This window comes from Coturnix japonica, chromosome 38 (genome assembly GCF_054131305.1).
Source record: "Coturnix japonica strain WE chromosome 38, WE-NBRP24, whole genome shotgun sequence".
Taxonomy (NCBI): Eukaryota; Metazoa; Chordata; class Aves; order Galliformes; family Phasianidae; genus Coturnix; species Coturnix japonica.
The window spans coordinates 2,037,175-2,053,867 of record NC_140700.1 but is presented as its reverse complement, the minus strand read 5'-3'; the positions used below and the strand labels follow the sequence as shown (position 1 = coordinate 2,053,867).

Sequence of the window (16,693 nt, the reverse complement as noted above, 5' to 3'; positions counted from 1 at the left end):
CTCAGAGATTTGCTATTTTAAACCCGTCGGATGGAGATACGTGAGTGCCCGAGGGGCTGACACAAGCCAGCCCAGCTGTCACCTCCCAGGGCTGGGGACGCTGATAAGGCAGCGCTTTGGACCTGACCCTCTGCTGCAGCCCCAGATGCTGTCATGTGAAAGCTCAGACTGCTTTTTATCCCCCACCCTGAGATATTTGTCCTTAGTTTTTGCTTATTTTTCCCTCTTGCAGGATGGACGGGAAACAAGCCCTTCAGGTCCCAACTGAGCAGGAACATTTCAGAAGGAGCCACTTTTATTAGAAAACAAACCAGTCTGAGAGAAAATCAAGTCCTATCCAAAGCCAAACAAGCAAGAGCAGATCTGGGGGCAGCAGGAGGGTCCCACACCCAATTTGGACAGTGCAGCAATTGCTGAAGGCACAGCCCCAGCCTGTGGCAGAAGGATTTGGGCAGCTGGTGTCCCCCCAGGTGGGTGCAGCAGGCACATGGGGACCAGGTGGCTTTGGGGTCTCCAGGCTACGCTGGCATGCACGCTTTGCAGCCTTTGCCTTTAGTTGGGCCAGCCCTGGGGAGGGGGTGACATCTCCTTGTCCCCCACCTCGCCCCACGCATGGGGCTGGGCACAGTTTATGGATGTGCAGCCTCACTGCTGACATGATCCAGCTGCAAGGGACGGGTATGGGCAGATCCCTTTAGCAAGCACAGTTATGGGGCACAGCAAGGGAATGCAGGACACCACAGTGTTGTAGGGAAGCAAGGCAAGGGTCTGCTCAGAGTCTGCAGGGAGCCTCCAGGTCTGAGTGCTCCTGACCAGGCAGCAAGCAAGGAGAGGGGATGTAGGGATGGACTTCCAGCCATCTTCCTTCCCAGCCCACAAGCAGAGGACCCCGGGCCACTCCGTTCCACCCGCAGGTGGCAGTGGGGACTCTGGCAGTGTGAGCTGCTGGACGGCAGGGCAGGGCCAGGCTTTGATCTTCAGAGCAGAAACAGTTTTTATCATCTGATAACGTTGTGTTTGGTGTTGTTACAACTGAAAAACAAAGTGAAGCAACGATGGGGCTGAGGCTGTGGGTGATGCAGATCCTGGTGCTGCCCCAGCTCTCAGCACAGCCCCACATCTACCTCGGTGTCTGCAGGGGTTTCTCTGGGCTGCTTCACCCAGACGTCACGCTTTGGCAGGCTGTTGATTTTCCTGATGTCCTGCAAAGAGGAGAATTGTGAGTGGCACAGGGTCCCCCCCATACCTCTGGATAAAGAATTTCCACCTAACTGAAGTCTCCAGGAAGTGAATGGTGGAAAATGTTATTATAAGGGAGGGGAAATAAATCAACCAAGGAAGAAAGTTTTACCCAGGGGTGACCCCATAATCAAACCCTTTCAGGCAGAGTGAGGCAGTGCAGCCTCCCATGCAGTCATGTCTGGGCAGTGCTAATCCCAGAGCTCAGTGCTGGGGGTGCCCAGGCTTGTCTGACCGACTGGGGCTGCCCCTCCTCGTCCTGTACCAGGAGGCTGCCCTGAGCAAATCCTATTGTTGTGTAGGGTGACATCTGCCCAGCACTTGTCCTTGTTGAATCTCTCCAAGCACTGAAAGTTGCCTGGAGTTCAAACTGTCTCCTCCCCATCTCCCCCAGATCTGTGCTGCTGGAACCAAGTCTGAGTCGCTGCAGCTGTGGGACACCATCATTTGGGGGGCATCCTGCAGGCAGGATGCAAATTGTTCCAGACCCCAAGCACAGCTTGGTGCATGGCAGGTCCTCAAGCTCCACAGAGCCCAAGTGTCAGAGCCTTTAATGAGTTCAACCAAGGGTCCTCCAAACCTTTCCAAGACCCCCTGCCCCCCTAGATGCAGGGATATGTCCCACCAGGCTGCCAGGTCTCGGTGTTCATCCCAAGGTGATGGCACAAGCTGTTACCTTGCTCTTTTCCTCCTTGGCAGGCTCCTGAGTTCGGCTGATCCACAGGTTAATGCGCGACGTCACCGATCCTGGGATCTTCAGGTTATCCTGTGGCACAGAGATGGATACCAGGGTTACAGTTCCAGATCTATCATTGCACAAACACAGCCCAGGACTGCGCCCAGTGCACAGGGAGACTGAGCAGAAGGTGAGGACAAGCAGATACACCTTGGCTCTATCCCAGTCCCCCCAAATACGAACCCACACGCTGCCAGAACTCAGTTTCAGTGGCCCAAGCTCTGCCCTGCCCACCAGCCTCCCACCAAACCCATCCAGGTGTCAGCCTGTCACACTGTGCAACATTGCACATTGATGTCCAACCCATCGGTACCCAAAATGGGGAAGATTTGCCCTAAAAAGCCGATGTCTCCCCTCACCTTCCTGGCAGTGAGTGGCTCTGCCTTGCTGGGAGCACTGGCCTCGAAGAAGTTGCGTTTGCTGGCCACCCCCTCTGAAGTCAGCACCAGGCTCTTCTGGACGGTCAGGGAAGATCTCACTGAGCCCGAGCGCTGCAACACACAGAGGAGTATTGGTGGGGGCTGTGCTCACCCCAAGGGATGGAAACAGAGCTCAGTCTGCTCCCTCCTTAACCTTAATCCAGCTCTCAGGGTTGCTCAGCAGAACCACACAGCATCCCCATGACCCTCCCCAAGGTTCTACTAAAACCCTGAGGCTGATCCATTTTTCTCATGGGACATTCTTCAGCCCCATTAGGATGGTGATTTTTTGGTGCAACTTAGTCCATCTCTCCCCACTCAGCTCCAGGCTCCCCTCACACATCTCCCAGCCTGGTTTCATTACCTGCACAGCTGATGTGTACTTTTCCAGCTTCTCCTCAATGCTGCTGCTGCTGCCCGGGATCCTCATGCTTGCGCTGGTGAAGAAGAGGAGAGGGAGTTGAATGCAGCCCCCAGGAACTCCTCGCCTCAGCTTATGGTCCTGGTGGGCTCCACTTGGTAGGAGAAGAGCCCATCCAACCCAGGCACTCATCCTGTATCCATCTGCCATGGAAACAGCTCTATCCCCAACACTGACCCAGATCTGTGGGGATTAATATGGCCTGCACTCTTGGCTCTGCCGTTTACCATCTTCAGCACTGCCAGATCTGGGCTTTGTCTTAGAATCATAGAATCCTTAAGGTTGGAAAAGACCTCTAAGGCCATCAGGTCCAACTGCCAACCCATCCCCTCATGCTCACTAAGCCATTTCCCCATCTTCCTAGTTTGCTGTCCCTCCGAGCATCCTGCCCAGTCAGCTTGGGGCCAATGTTCTTCAGGCCTACGGTCAGCTCCCATCCCCTCCTCCTCCCTTTGTAAACAGAGGAGGGACCATCCCTGCCCATAAAGGCAGCACATGGAGGGCTCTGACCTTCTCATGAGAGGGCTCTCACTTTCTTCTTTCTGCTTATTTGAGATCACCTGGAAGACACAAGAGGATGGAATACAGGAGCAACAGATAAGAACAAGAGAACCTGGGTCAGTCTCAGAATCCTCAATCTTGCTCTGCTTTCACCTGCAGAAGAGCCAGATCTCAAACCTGAGACAGACCACATTCCAGCACAACACACATGAACACATTGTCTGCTGCCACGGACTTTTGGAAGAGGATCTGTGCCTGGAGACCAAAGCAACCCTTCCCTTCTCCCATCTTCCACTGCCTTAATGTGATTTCTTTTCCCCCTTGTTTTCCTCTTACCCGAAAGGAGACTGTTCTTGGGCTGCTTCTTCTGATGGAGCTGCTGTAGGTGGCAGGAGCTGGAGGAGCATCCCGCTTTTCTGTAGGTTCCTCCTGGCTGGGAGGCGGCTGCATTCCCTCCTTTGAGGGATTCCTGGCTGGTTGCTGGGGAAAAAGAAGCAGAGATCTGATGCAGTCATGCAGAGTTTGAAGGGAAGGTTCAGGTGCACTGATCAGAGAAGCCAGGGTGGAAATGGTTTGGAGATGGTGGCCCACTTTTTTGGTGGCTGTATTTCCCTCCTGGTACCCTTTGCTTCTCCTTTGTCCTTCCAGCACCCAGAACTTCCCAGCCCAAGGCTCAGCACCATGCCCAGGTCCCACTCACCTGCTGGGCTGGAGGTGAGGTCCCCTCTGAAGCTGCCTTCTCCTCCGTGCTGGAGCTCCTTGTCCGGGTCAGGATCTTCACCTCCCGCAGCCGGCAGCCCCCCAGCTCTGGAGCCACTCGCTTCTGCTCCTCCTCTCTCCTCTGCTCTCCCCGCAGTGTCCCCACACTCGATCCTTCTCTGTCCTGCAGCCGTCCTCTTGCTGTCACCTTCCTCTCATGGCTCTGCTCTGAGTGCTGCTCTCCTGCTGGGGCTGGGGCCGTATCCTGACCCCGTTCTGCAGCCGCAATGTTTCCATGTGGCTTCATTCCTGCCTCCTGCTGCTCCTTCTCCTGTTTTAGTTTCTCAGACACTGCCATCGGTGACCTCATCCTTCTCCCTTCTTTTGTCCTCAGCACCTCTGTCAACTTACTCTCTTCGCTTTCCTCAGGAGCCATCGGCTTCACTGGGACCTGGGGCCTGCAGAGAGACCAAGCAGGGTCAGACCTTGGTGCCCAGCACCAGGGGAAGGCTTCCAGCCCACAAGTGAGGTTAACTCAGTGATGGGACACCTCTCTGCACCAGTACAGGTCAGGGCTGGCTGCTGGGCTGCTTCTTCCTCCTCAATAAACACCTAAGGCATGGCTGGTACCCACCTGCTGGGAGCGGGGTTGGGGTCCTTCCCGGGGCTGGGGTGCTCTTCATCCACTGATGATGAGGAGGACAGCAGGCTGCGATGCCTCCTCCGGCGCTCCCTTTGCTGCTCTTCTTCATCTTCAAGTGTCCTCTGCCTGGCCAGGCTGTTTGGGAGGAGATGTGGAATCACAGTCATAGAATATCCAGAGGTGGAAGGAACCCATCAGGATCGCTGAGGATCCACACAGGACCACCCAAAAATCCAACCATGGCAGAGATGCAGGGCTGCTGGGCACAGGGGAGGGGACACCGACACACCATGTGTTGATAAGCACTCCTGATCCACCCAACTGATCCCTGCATTTCCCAACACAAGCATTTGACTTTCCTACTCCTAATGTATCCCATTCAGGGCAGCATTCATCAGAAAGGAATCCCTACATTAAGCAAGATGATCCGGGTGAGGATGTCTCACCTGTAACTCAGCAGAGCCCTGGAACCACAGCACGGATCCCAACCACGTGCCCTGGGTGGGTCACCATGAGCAGCAGCAGCAGGTTGTGGCCACAACATGGGTTATGGGGATGGCCTTTTAATATTCATTGTGCAAAAGGCCCCAGGGGCAGAAGGGCACGGATCTCCCCTGGCACCCACAGCCAGAAGGATCAGGAATTTGTTATAAGCCAGCCAAAGTAATGGCTTTTAGGCTAAAACACCAACCTGAATACAGAGCTGTTTGGAAAACCAGATTCCTTTCTCCATGCAAACAATGACCGCTTTCTCTGCCACCATATTGGGCAATATGGAGCAGTTTTCACAACAGCATCCATGTACCTGCAGCTCCAGCCCTGACCCAGCTGTGAACACTCATAGCCCCTGCAGGATCTGGCCCCACAATAGCACTCAATGCAGCTGCACCCAGGCCCAGCATTTGCTTTGAAGCTGACTTTTAAGAATGTGAAAGTCAAGAGCACACTTGGGTCCACCACTGCGGACACAGCAACTCACTGTGAGCTCTGTGAGTTACTGTGTAATGAAGGTTGGGTCATAAATTAAACCACATTACCCCCCGCGACCATTCGCAGCTTCTGTTCTTCCTGGTGGACGGAGGCGGGGAGGCTGCAGGGGCAGCAGTGCAGAACGGAGAGCAGGGATGGGGTCATGGCACAGCATGTGCTGCCTTCCTGCATCCCCATCACCCCCAGCACAGCATGGTGTGGGGTACAGCAGGGATAGAGAAGGTGGGGATCTGCTGCAGGGCTCCATTGGTGAGCATCCCCAGCATTGCAGCAGCACTCCCCTCTATTTGCCTGCCAGCATCTCCGCACAGCTCAGCTGCCCTTGCAGAGCTACTCAGCTGTATTTGCAAGGACAGAGGTGCTGCCGGGTGTCCCTCCCACAGTGACAACACAGAGCCAAAACTCTGAGCCCGCGTTACTTTGATTTGCACACACAGGCTCCAAAATGAAACTCAGGTTTCCGCGCCTGGCATTTGTTTGGCTCCTGCAGGCGGCACATAGCTGGCATGGCTGACGTGCAGTTTCTCATTATTGGTAATTAAATAATCCACACATCAGGCTATGGATTTGCTTTGCCAATCTTTCCCTCTTGCTGTTTCAAAGACAGATTCCTTTCTCACTGTATTACCTTTTTTAACCTCAAAGAGATGAGTAAAAGGAGGTTGGCAGCTCTCCCCTGCCTTGTCCTCTCCTGCCCTGTTAATCATTAGTGCTGAGATATTTGACATCTCTGCTGTTTCGGGGAATGCTGTCTCATCTCATGGGAGGAGAAACTGCCTTTTTGCCTTGTGAAAGTGCCGGGCACAGGACCTGCTGTCCATGGAGTGGCCCTGGATGGGGTTTGGATGCGCCCTGGATCTGTCCCAGAGCCTGGTGATAAAGGCAGTGATGTGCACTGACAGCCCCTGAGCACCGAGGGATCAGTTCCCAGTTCTGAGCTGATCCCATTGGATGTTTTACCCCAAACTACAGCTGTTCTGCAGGCCCTTTGGCTGGGCGAGACAACAGCCAGACAGGGATATCTGCACTGCTCTGTGGGCTGTGTCTGACTCACTATGACCAGCTTTGGGTGTGTGCAATGCCGGCACCGACCCCACATCCCTGAGCTACATGTGAGCCCCCAGCCCCCACCTCCTCCATTCCAGGAGCTCCCTTTGGAACCCAAATCATGTTCAGGAAGGGTACAGCCATAGGACTGGGCAGGTTTGGTGGTGAGGATGAATCAGATGGGCAGAGCCTGGGCATGCACTGGGGGCCTCACAAGCACAGGAGAGCAAAAAACCCCACAGCTATTCCCAGAACCAGCACAAAGAACAGCAAACAGACCCCAAAACCAGAAGCACACCTGGCATGGGGCAAGGACAACTCCCTAAAGCTGCTTCCTTTCTCCCATAGACAGAAGGAATAAAACCACTCCAAGTCTCACCCACCCATGAGGAACCCCCCTACACCAAGCACTAATGGGGCAGCATCTGATGGCAACCAGTGTCCTCCCCACACCCCACAGTGCCGGCAGCTCACCCTGACCCCATCCTCGCTTCCCTAACTCACCTGGAGAGGTCGGACCAATTCCTCCTGCTGAAAGACATCGCTGCTTCTCCTGGGTCTCTGGCAGCCCCAAAACCTTGCAGGCATCCAGACCAAGGTGGGTCGGTGGGAACTGTCTGCCCGAGGAGGGAGGGAACCTGCAAGGTTATTTCCCTGTGCACCTTTACCCTCCTGCAGCCCGTTTACCACTCCACTGCATCACATGGTCTCTTATCTACCTGGACAGAGGCAGGGCTGTAATTTGTCTACTAGCAGCGCCGTGCAAAAGCCGCCCTGCCCAGTAGTGCCACGCAAAGCAGAGCTCAGCTCACTGCCTGCTGTGCCAGGGCTCGCAGAGAGACCCGTGCTCTGGGCTGGATCCATCCAGGTCTCCCAGGGTTTCGGAGACAACTCCCAACCCAGAACCTGTTCTACCAGCACCCTGCGCCCGTCACCGCCTCCTGCAAGAGGCTGGAGGAGGTGAATTACCGTGGGTGCGTGGGAGGAGGCAGCCGCTGGCTCTCCGGGATCCAAAACAGTCATTAAACACCTCCGGCTGGGTGCAGAGCGTGCCCAAAGAGATGGGAGGCTGCCCCACTCCTTGAAGCCTTTCTTTTTTTTCTGGACATCTTGTGGCCTCTCCATTGCTGTGAGCTTTTCTGTATTGAAAAGCACCCAGAAGGCCTTGGAGGAGCCCAACCAGCAGTGATTTTGGGGCACCCACCCTCAGCCCCACAAACCCGTCATCCCTCTGGGCTGCTCCCCCATCCCTGTCCCCACACTCCTCCAGGTGTGCCAAGACCTGAGCATCCCCAGTGGTCCCTTTGAACCAAAAGCCATCTATGTCCCATGGGCCACCTACTCCAAACTGGTTCTGCTTTTCTTCCTCTTTGCTGTCACTGCTGCCTTTCAAGTGCTGTCACCCATACAAGGAGTTCCGTGAGTCGTGGCACAAAGAAAAGAACTTACTTAAATAACCTTGTAAGTGTCCCACTAATTGCTGACAAACTATATATAGCCGTCCAGCACCAGTGAGCTGCTAGAAAGCAATAAACTTTTCTGATTAATGCACGGTGAGTGCTTTACTTGCAAAACTCATTGCCAAAGGATATCACTGAGGCACAGGACTTAGCAGGATCTTTAGGAGGCTTAGGCTGAGCACAGTGAAAGAACAACCCCAGCTGGGATCTGTGGAGAAAAGGAACATAAAACCTGGCAGTTTATGATTCCTTTTATGATGAAGATGAAGAAATTCCAGCCAGGATTTAGCGGACAGCGATCAGGCAGAGGATCAGTGTTGGTGATGCTCACCCCTCCAACTGCCCTGATCTCTATTTTCAGCTCAGAGACTTTTGAGCTGCCATTTTAAAGACCCCTCAGTGAGGTTTTCCTCCAGCACGGGGTTCCCAGCTCTGTTCTGCACTGTAGGAAGAGCTCCCACCTCCCCATCGCTTTGGGCTGGCTCAAGCTGAGCTGTTTGACAGCACAAAGCATTGATCTCCAGCCACCAGGACACCACTGGTGTGAGATATTTGCTACCTCAGAGCTGTCAGCTCATCTTTCCCCTCTGCTTTCTATATGTTTTCATGTTTGCTGTAACCCCAAACTATCACTTCCACATTGACAATGGCCCATCAGGAGCCAATCATTTATGTACAAACTCATGTTGGATTTTCCCTGTAAGGTCATCTGCCATTTTATCCCCAAATCCCAGCCCTTCAAGATCCTTCTGAGCGTGTTCATCATTGTCCTTCATCTCTGCTATGCTGAAAATGCCAGAGTTAGCAGCAGGATTTGCCATCTCACCATCGCTGTTTCTCATCTATTCCCTCAATATTTATCTCTGCTTGGACTTTCCCTCTCAGCTGTGGCTTTTCCAGCCATTGCTACTGGGAATGGAGCAGGAGGCCAGAACCTCACCTGGTGCAGAGCAGCAGAGGACACCCATTTCTACCTGTTAAGGAGCCAGGCCAGTATCAGCCAGGATTATTGTATTTTTCCCTTGGGAACACTGTCCTGTGCCTCATCCCCACGCGTGTTTCTTTGGCTGAGGGCAGTGGAGAGCTTCCAGTTCTCATAATTGTGCTGTAATTGGGGCATTCCTCAGCCTCGCCCCAGGGCCCAGCAGCACATCCTGCACCTCCACCCATCCACTGGTCCTGACATTGGCCCCGGTTCTGCTCCTCCATGCTCCAAACTTTGCTCCCTGACTAAAATTCCTTCAGCTTTGGGGAAGGTGGGTGTGATGTGTGAGAAACAGGGAGCAGAGAGGTACCTTGACAGTGAGAGGGAAGCCAAGCAGGAATGCATCTCAGGTTGGTTCATTTTTGCTCAGAAATCAAGCAAAAAGGAAGGAATGAAGGAAGGAAGGAAGGAAGGAAGGAAGGAAGGAAGGAAGGAAGGAAGGAAGGAAGGAAGGAAGGAAGGAAGGAAGGAAGGAAGGAAGGAAGGAAGGAAGGAAGGAAGGAAGGAAGGAAGGAAGGAAGGAAGGAAGGAAGGAAGGAAGGAAGGAAGGAAGGAAGGAAGGAAGGAAGGAAGGAAGGAAAAGTTCATAGCTGCCACTGTGGTGCCCCAGGGGTGCTGTAGAATCCTTCGGGTTCCTGTCATCCTCTGCAGAGGCCTCTTGAGCAGAAGCCATCTCCTGTGATGGCCCACGGCTACAGCTAATGATGAAAAGGTACGAATGTCCCCCAGGAGCAGTGTCACTGGCAGCCTTTCAGGTTGCATTACATGAAGTAACTGATGCTGCCAGCTGGAAAGCAGCTGCACGACAGATTGCATCCCTCACAGCACAGGAAATTAGTTGTAATTAATGAGGAATTCCCTCTGATATGAGCAACAGGTCAGAGTTTAGCTTCTCCATGAGCTGGCAGCCTAGCACTGACCTCATGCAGCGTCCTGCAGTGGCCGTGGGGTTGGAGGGGCTGTGGGGCCATGCTCACCCAACCCAGGGCTGCCCACTGCCCTGAGCCCTCCCTCTGCATCTCCCACCGCCCACAGGGCTGCAAACAACCCCCAGTGCAAAATGGTCATGGTCACTCATGGCAATCCATGGTGATAGGAATGGTTTTCCACCAGAGAAGGATGAGAACAAGATGCAGTGACTGGCAAACACCTTATTTGGAGAAGTGGGTGAACCCGAGAGTTGGGCTGTCCTTTTTTTTCCTATTTGCCCCTCAATTTAAACCCAATCTGGCCACACAGAGCCAGCCGTAGCCTGCCATGAGCTTAGTGCTGGTTGCAGGGATGTGCTGGTGAGCCCTGGGCGTTGCTCTGCCGCAACACGCGGCGTTTCGATGCGGAGGGTTTGGCGATGTGTTGGGCATCCAAGCAGTGCCCACCAGAGCCACGTCCACAGCACCCACCTCCCCATTGCCTTTCATCTCACTGCCATCCCTCCCTGCCCTACAAACACCACCCCTGCTTGTAAAGTACCCAATTATCATAATTACGCCAAGCGCAGAGCTGCGTTCCCGACCCCAACTCGTTTTGGGCTTTCTGCTTCTGTTTCAGTTCTGAAGAAGGCTTTGTTTCCATGAAACCTCCCTGCATTTTCCAGCTATTCCAGTCGGTCAGGTACAGTTATTGCCTCTCCCTCCACACCTTTCTTCCCTTGCCAGAATCACAGCCATGTGTGTGAGTTCCCTCTGGGGATCCCAGGACGCAGCCTCAGCACAGCGCCTGTGCGGGCAGCGCAATCAGAGCTGAAACCCTTCACATTTGTCTTTGGGGCCGTGATGGTGGATCTCCCACCCCAATGGCAACGTGGCCAAGCTGGGATCTCCAGTCCCAATGGCATCATGGCCAAGTGGGAGGCACAATTATGGCGTGCACGCACCTATTGACGCAGTGATATAGGAAATCACAGGGGTGTGGGGATGGTGGGGTGGGGGCTCAGTAGAGCTGGGGGGTACCAGCTGATGCGGATGGAAGAGATGATCCCTATGTAAGGCTGAGCCCAGGGCACAGGAAAGGACCAGGTTGTCTTGCTATGTACCTGCACCTTCTCTTGGCCAATGCAGAGATGAGCCCATGCAGTGTTCAGCCCCAGAGACCATCCTTTAATACACATGCAGCCACATGGGCACATCTCGGGCTGTGCTGGAGGCGTGGGAACAGGGGGAGAGGGTCTGTCCCCTCTCTGCAGAGTTGGGAGGGGATGGTGAATGGTGGCCCCTCCAAGAGCACATCTTGTGTGGGTGAGACTCAGAGTGGGGAAAGGGGCAGAGATGAAAGGAAGAAGCTCAGATCTCCTTCCCAGATGGTTGTCCACATGGTTCATCTCAGTGGGGAGTTCAGGGCAAGGGTGCAAAGAGGACAGAGGGGAAGCAAGGTGGGGGTTGAGGGGCAACCAGAAGGGTTGGGGATGTTCTTTTGTCCTGGTGCTCCTGTGGGAGAGAAACAGAGCAGAGCAGTGGGGCAGAGACTTTCCCAAAAAGCAGCCCAAGGAACTGGGATCCCAGCTGGGCTAACGCCTCTCTAGGATTACCTCTCACTGTCCTGTGGGGGACTTGGCAGCATCAAACATCTTCTTCCTTCCCTCCATCCCTGACATGGCCTCCACGTTCTTGCGCCAATCACCAACCTCCACGGGACGCTCCTGCCAGGAGGACGGGGACAACAGGGACAGGGGTTGGGAACAGAGCACTGGCAGCCCCACAGCTCCCCACCCTATTGCACAGAGCCCTGCTCAGGGCAAGCCACTGCCCTGCTGCTAATGCCCTCTCCATCAGAGCTCTGCATGGATGCATGGATGTGGGGCTGGACAAAGGGGTGAGCTGCAGCATGGAGCTCTGGATGAATGAGGCTACCACCCCAAAGCTACATGAAAACCCCAGAAAATCTCTTTAGGAGGATGAAGCCAAAGTGGGACTTATTCCAGTTCTACACCAGCATGCCGAGTGCAAGCAGAAGCACTTTCACTGCAAGGAGAGCTCATCTTGGATGGGACTGGGAGTGCTGGCAGTGCAGGGACAGCCCAATAGGACTGAATGGGGATGTGGAAGTCCTGGGAGCGTGCCCAGGCACCGGCTCTGCCAGCCCACAGGCATTCATAGATTACAAACCGTGCTCTCAAATCGTCTCACGGCGTCTAAAATAAACTCAGGTCTGAACACCACCTGGCGTTGAGACCCGTAAGTGCAGCTTTCTGTCCAAAGGGCTGAAAATACGTCCTGCTAGCAACAAAGGGGGGAAAAATAAGAAGGAAAAATGAGCAGAAAATTGAGGCTTTCGTGCAAACTGATGAGGTGGGATCAGGAGGTAAAACACAGTGATCTTTGAGGAGAGTCTGGGATAGCAGCACAACCCTTCTAGGAGGAATCTGGACATCCCAACTTTGCTGCTGCTCCAGGGAGGACCAAAAAGCTGCAGTTCCTGAACAAGACACTGAAAAAGGTGCTCCCAGACTCTCTGAGGCTGTCAAAGCACTGTGTGTGGAACTGCCAGGATGCTCTGACTTGAAAGTCAGCACTGCACGTCTCCTCGTGGCTATGAAGCACAAGGTGGACAAAGCAAGGAGTCAAGGCAAGAAAGTCCAAATGCAGTGCTGGGATTCACTCACTTCTCTTATCTCTGCAAAGCTGCTGCGAGCTGGGCTGCCTATCTGCTGCCAAGTCTGCTTGCTGCACTGGCACTCTCTTATCTAATCTGGGCCTGGGAGTCTCCTGGGTGTTTTGTGACTGGGATTGCACCAAATCAGAGCTCTCCTTGCACCCAAGAAGACCAAAGACCAAACTCTCTGCATTTGCAGCTCAACAGACACAGCAAGGGAACTGCATCATCCCATCTGGATGGGTCCTTCATGCCCTGAGAGGGAAACACCACTGCCCTGGGAGGTCTCTCCATCTACCCACCTTCTCCGTGTCCTCCTTCTTGACAGACTTCAGGTTGGCTCTCAGGTCCATGGACACCTTGTGCTTGGAGCCCAGCAGAGCCCTCAGCATGGCATCAGCTGAGACACGGACCCTCCGCAGCGGGGGTCGTTTGAACTTCCCTCTCAGGTCGAGCACTTTGAGCTTCAGGTCTTTAATCTGCAGGATGGGGAAGGGAGGATGTGGAGGTCACTGGATGGAAGCCTTGCATGGATGCAAGGAAATGAAGCCTGGATGAAGCAGGAGTCTCTGCTGACTCCAAGTTCCAGTGGGGTCCAAGCTCCTTGCCCTTATTTTCACCTCTCCCTGGGCTCAGAGCTGTTGCTGCCTTGTCCCAGCCCACCTGGATGGCAGCTGGACCATGAGAAGGAGTGCTCAGACCTACGAGGGGTGATCAGGAAAGTGGGGAATTTTCCCTCCCTTTCCTACCTCCCTAGTGTTATGGTTGCACTTTGCTTCGATGTCATATCTCTCTTCATCCACAATCTCCACCTTCTCATGCAGCTCCCGGCACAGATCCTAATGGCCAAGCACAGCACAAAGGAGGTGAGCAGTGGGCCCGGTGCTGCAGAGCTGGTGCTCCATTCTCAGAGCAGGGATGTACCTGAAGCTGGCTCAAGGAGAGCCCACTGGTGTGCAGCGGGGTGATGCGCTCAGACAGGTATCTCTCCTTCTCCGACTGTTTGTCCACGATCTCCTGATCCCACTCCTCCTTGGCTTTTGCCAGCATCAAGCTCTGTGGGCACAAGCAGATGGTGGAGGTGTGGATGGGCAGATCCCATTGCTGAGGCCTCCAGAGTTGCCGGTGGGTCTATGGGATGCTGATCTCAGCGCTTCTCTGCTTGCCTTTGCTCTGCTGTGGTAGAGACTTTCTCAAGCCACAGCAAGGGGAGCTCCCAGGGTGGTGCTGCACAGCCCAGGTGCACCAACACGGGGGCTGTGGGGCTGTGGCTGCAGAGCAGGAGGGCTCAGAGCTTCTCCCACCTTCACACAGGGGGGAAGGGAGGGGAGATTTGCTCTATCAGCCGCAGAGCCCACATCAGTGAGCGTTTCTCAGAAGAGATGTGGGAGTGGGAGCTGCTCCTGCAGCGCTGCTGTTCCCCACCACCATCCCACCAACCACACAGCTCTGTTCCATCAGACCCAGGGAGTTTCCAGCCCTTAGGACTCACCTTCAACAGGAGTTTGCGCGAAGCTGTGATCTTGGATTTTCTCTAGGGGAAAGGGGAGGGGAAAAGCTTTGAAAACAAACTCAGAGCAAAGGCAGGGGAGTATCATGATCCCTCCCAAAAGGGGAAGCACTCACCTCCCTGCTGGCAGGCGCGTTTGGGCAGGAGCAGAGAAGGAGAGGAGAAAACAGAGCATCAGTGAGTGGGAATCAAAAGGAGGTGGCAGTCAGATGTTCCCCTTGAGATTCCCATTGGTCTCCTTCCCTCTGTGTGCAATGACTGAGAGCCACAGTGAGCCTGACCTGCAGCTCTCTGGGGGCTGAAGGCTCTCAAAAAGCCAAAACTCAATGATTTTGTGCTTTCAGGTTCTCTGACCTCAGAAATCTCCAATGAGGGTGCTGAGGTTGCTGCATACTTTTAGTTGAAGACAGATGATTTTTTACATAGGGAACAGCACAGTGAACCCAAGCAATGTGCTCTCCAGTCTGAACACCATATTGGTGGGTAGGAGTGAGAGAGCCCCGGGGGGAGAGGGAGCAGCACAACTTACGGCTCTGGCATCGTGGCGCTGGGTTGGTGTCCTGAAAACACACAAAGACACAAAGAAATAAATAACATGCAGAAATAAGCAAGTATATATAGAGGTGGGTTGGTCTATACATCAACAAACAGGAGAGGAGGATGAAACAAGCCACAGGGTGGTGTCGGTCAGGCATTGTTGGGGTCCGGTGCTGCTGATGGAGGAGAGCAGCCCTGGTGCTCTCTGGAGCTTCCCAGTGCCCACCTCACTCCTCACCCAGCCTGTGTAGGGAGCTCTGGGTCTGGGTGTGCACAGGAGGGAGGAGGGAGGGGTCACCCACCCCCTCTGCTTGGACCTCCCCAGCATCCAGCCCTGCTCCCCAATGGAACGCTCACCCGTTTCATAGTTGGAATGCTCTCAGTAACCCTATGCCCCAGCAGCTGCTGTATGCTGAGCCCCTGCTGGCTGCTCACAGCGGGAGCCCAGGGGTGGGAAAAGCACTGGGAAAATGCCCATTGAATCTTCCTTCCAGTTTTTGCATCCGAACTGAAGGAGCATCTCAGTAACAAACAGCTCTTGTCAGTGCTGGTGGGGCTGCTGCTGTTACTTCACATTGAGGTGTTCCACCTCCATTGACTTCTTTGCCTCCCCCAGTGAATCTGGGAACCATTTTAAACCACAAAGGGGAAAGTTAAGAAGAGTTCCTCTGCTCCTGGAGAGGTTCCCCCTGAGCTGAGCATTGCACAGTGTGTGGGCACTGGTCCTCCAGTTTATCCTCATCCCTCCCTGTGTCCCCACTGCACCAGAGCTCCAACCTGAAGCATTGCAGCTGGGGGAGAAAAGCCACAGATCTCAACAGGAGCCCCATCCCACAGAGCCTGCAGGTCTTAGGGTTTACAGAGAATAGCCCCCAAAATAGGATATATAGGCTGAGGGCAGCCCCCAACTGCTCCTTCTTGAATTCCACGGGGGCGGGGGGAGACACAGAAAACCCTCTGTGTCCCCATAGAGCAGCAGCAGTTGGAGTAGCCTCGTGGCGTTTTTCTCCTCCTTCCCCTCAGAACAAAGCCACGTCCCAGGAGGTGGGACCCATGCCAGATCCCATCCCAGCGACCTCTATCAAGGGCAACAAAGTTTTAGGGCAAAGTAGTTCCAATTTGGCTTCCCAGAGGGCTCAGGGGAGCAGGTAGGATGTGCCTGGTGAGCTCATGTCAGGGGATCTGGGGGCTCCAGACCCAGAGCATCCATAAGAGACTTTACTCTCTGACGGAGACATGGTCAGAATGAGCTCATTTTGCTCTGATCACCAGCATAAAAAGTTTCATAAAACACAAAAGCAGAGAAAACACTAAAAGAAATAACCCTGTAAAATCAAGCACAGCCTTGTCCTGTCATCCCCCTGCACCCACCCTGGGCACGCTCCAAGCCCACCTCCCCCATCCCACCAATGACCCCAAGCAGCCACAGAAGGACTCAGTCTGCCCCAGGATGGTGCTGGTGGCTGACTCAGACTGAAAACCCATTGCTACAGCTGGGGCTCAACAGCCCCACATCCCCAGCAATCCCACTGGGGGGGACCCTCTTACCTGGGAGCTGGTGCCTGGTGTCTGCAAAGCTGAGCACTGCGGGGGCCCGGAGACGGAGTGGGAGTGTTAACCCTCAGCTGGCTTCCAAGTGGTCAGTAAAAATAGCACAAATCCCCTCTGGTGCACTGCAAGCCCCACTGCCCCGTGACGTGCAGCACACACCTGGGGTGCAGCCTCAGCACACGAGTGCATCACAGCTGGGTTTGTTGCAGTTGTGACCCCAACACGTTCGAAGCAATGTTTGCTGTTTGCATGCAGTCAGTTCTGCTGCTGCTTGTTGCCCATGCATCCAGGGTGCAACAGCAGTGCCCATATGCTTCCCACTCCATTTCCATTTTCCCTTTGCTGGGTAAACCCTGCAAGGAGGCAA

At 54.3% G+C, this 16,693-nt stretch overlaps 2 protein-coding genes and 2 long non-coding RNA genes across 5 annotated transcripts; 1 reads left to right on the top strand and 3 right to left on the bottom strand.

The window, feature by feature from the left end:
• Positions 1-277: 277 nt before the first annotated feature.
• On the bottom strand, positions 278-7,540 carry LAD1 (ladinin 1). 2 transcript variants are annotated; one of them, XM_015884846.3, is made up of 11 exons: positions 7,415-7,540; positions 7,200-7,312; positions 4,650-4,793; positions 4,017-4,473; positions 3,653-3,796; positions 3,326-3,375; positions 2,759-2,831; positions 2,335-2,466; positions 1,916-2,005; positions 1,125-1,202; positions 278-1,032 (listed from the first exon to the last, which is right to left on the bottom strand). In XM_015884846.3, the coding sequence occupies exons 2-11, from the start codon at positions 7,235-7,237 to the stop codon at positions 1,027-1,029; spliced, it is 1,212 nt and encodes a 403-aa protein (XP_015740332.2). In that variant the 5' UTR covers positions 7,238-7,312; positions 7,415-7,540; the 3' UTR covers positions 278-1,026. The 2 variants fall into 2 exon arrangements, with proteins under 2 accessions (XP_015740332.2, XP_015740331.2); XM_015884845.3 differs by lacking the exon at positions 7,415-7,540 and having other exon boundaries at positions 7,200-7,388.
• Positions 7,541-9,722: 2,182 nt separating this feature from the next.
• LOC107324654 (uncharacterized) lies at positions 9,723-12,112 on the top strand. The gene is made up of 3 exons (XR_001559530.3): positions 9,723-9,852; positions 10,689-10,751; positions 12,027-12,112. It is a non-coding gene; the product is annotated as an uncharacterized LOC107324654 (long non-coding RNA).
• On the bottom strand, positions 11,216-14,358 carry TNNI1 (troponin I1, slow skeletal type). Its single transcript, XM_085527105.1, has 6 exons — positions 14,221-14,358; positions 13,653-13,784; positions 13,478-13,567; positions 13,031-13,207; positions 11,665-11,775; positions 11,216-11,563 (listed from the first exon to the last, which is right to left on the bottom strand). Exons 2-5 carry the CDS (start codon positions 13,776-13,778, stop codon positions 11,668-11,670), a joined length of 501 nt encoding a protein of 166 aa, XP_085383231.1. The 5' UTR covers positions 13,779-13,784; positions 14,221-14,358; the 3' UTR covers positions 11,216-11,563; positions 11,665-11,667.
• On the bottom strand, positions 14,355-16,363 carry LOC146754783 (uncharacterized). Its single transcript, XR_014938743.1, has 2 exons — positions 16,324-16,363; positions 14,355-14,798 (listed from the first exon to the last, which is right to left on the bottom strand). It is a non-coding gene; the product is annotated as an uncharacterized LOC146754783 (long non-coding RNA).
• Positions 16,364-16,693: the final 330 nt, after the last annotated feature.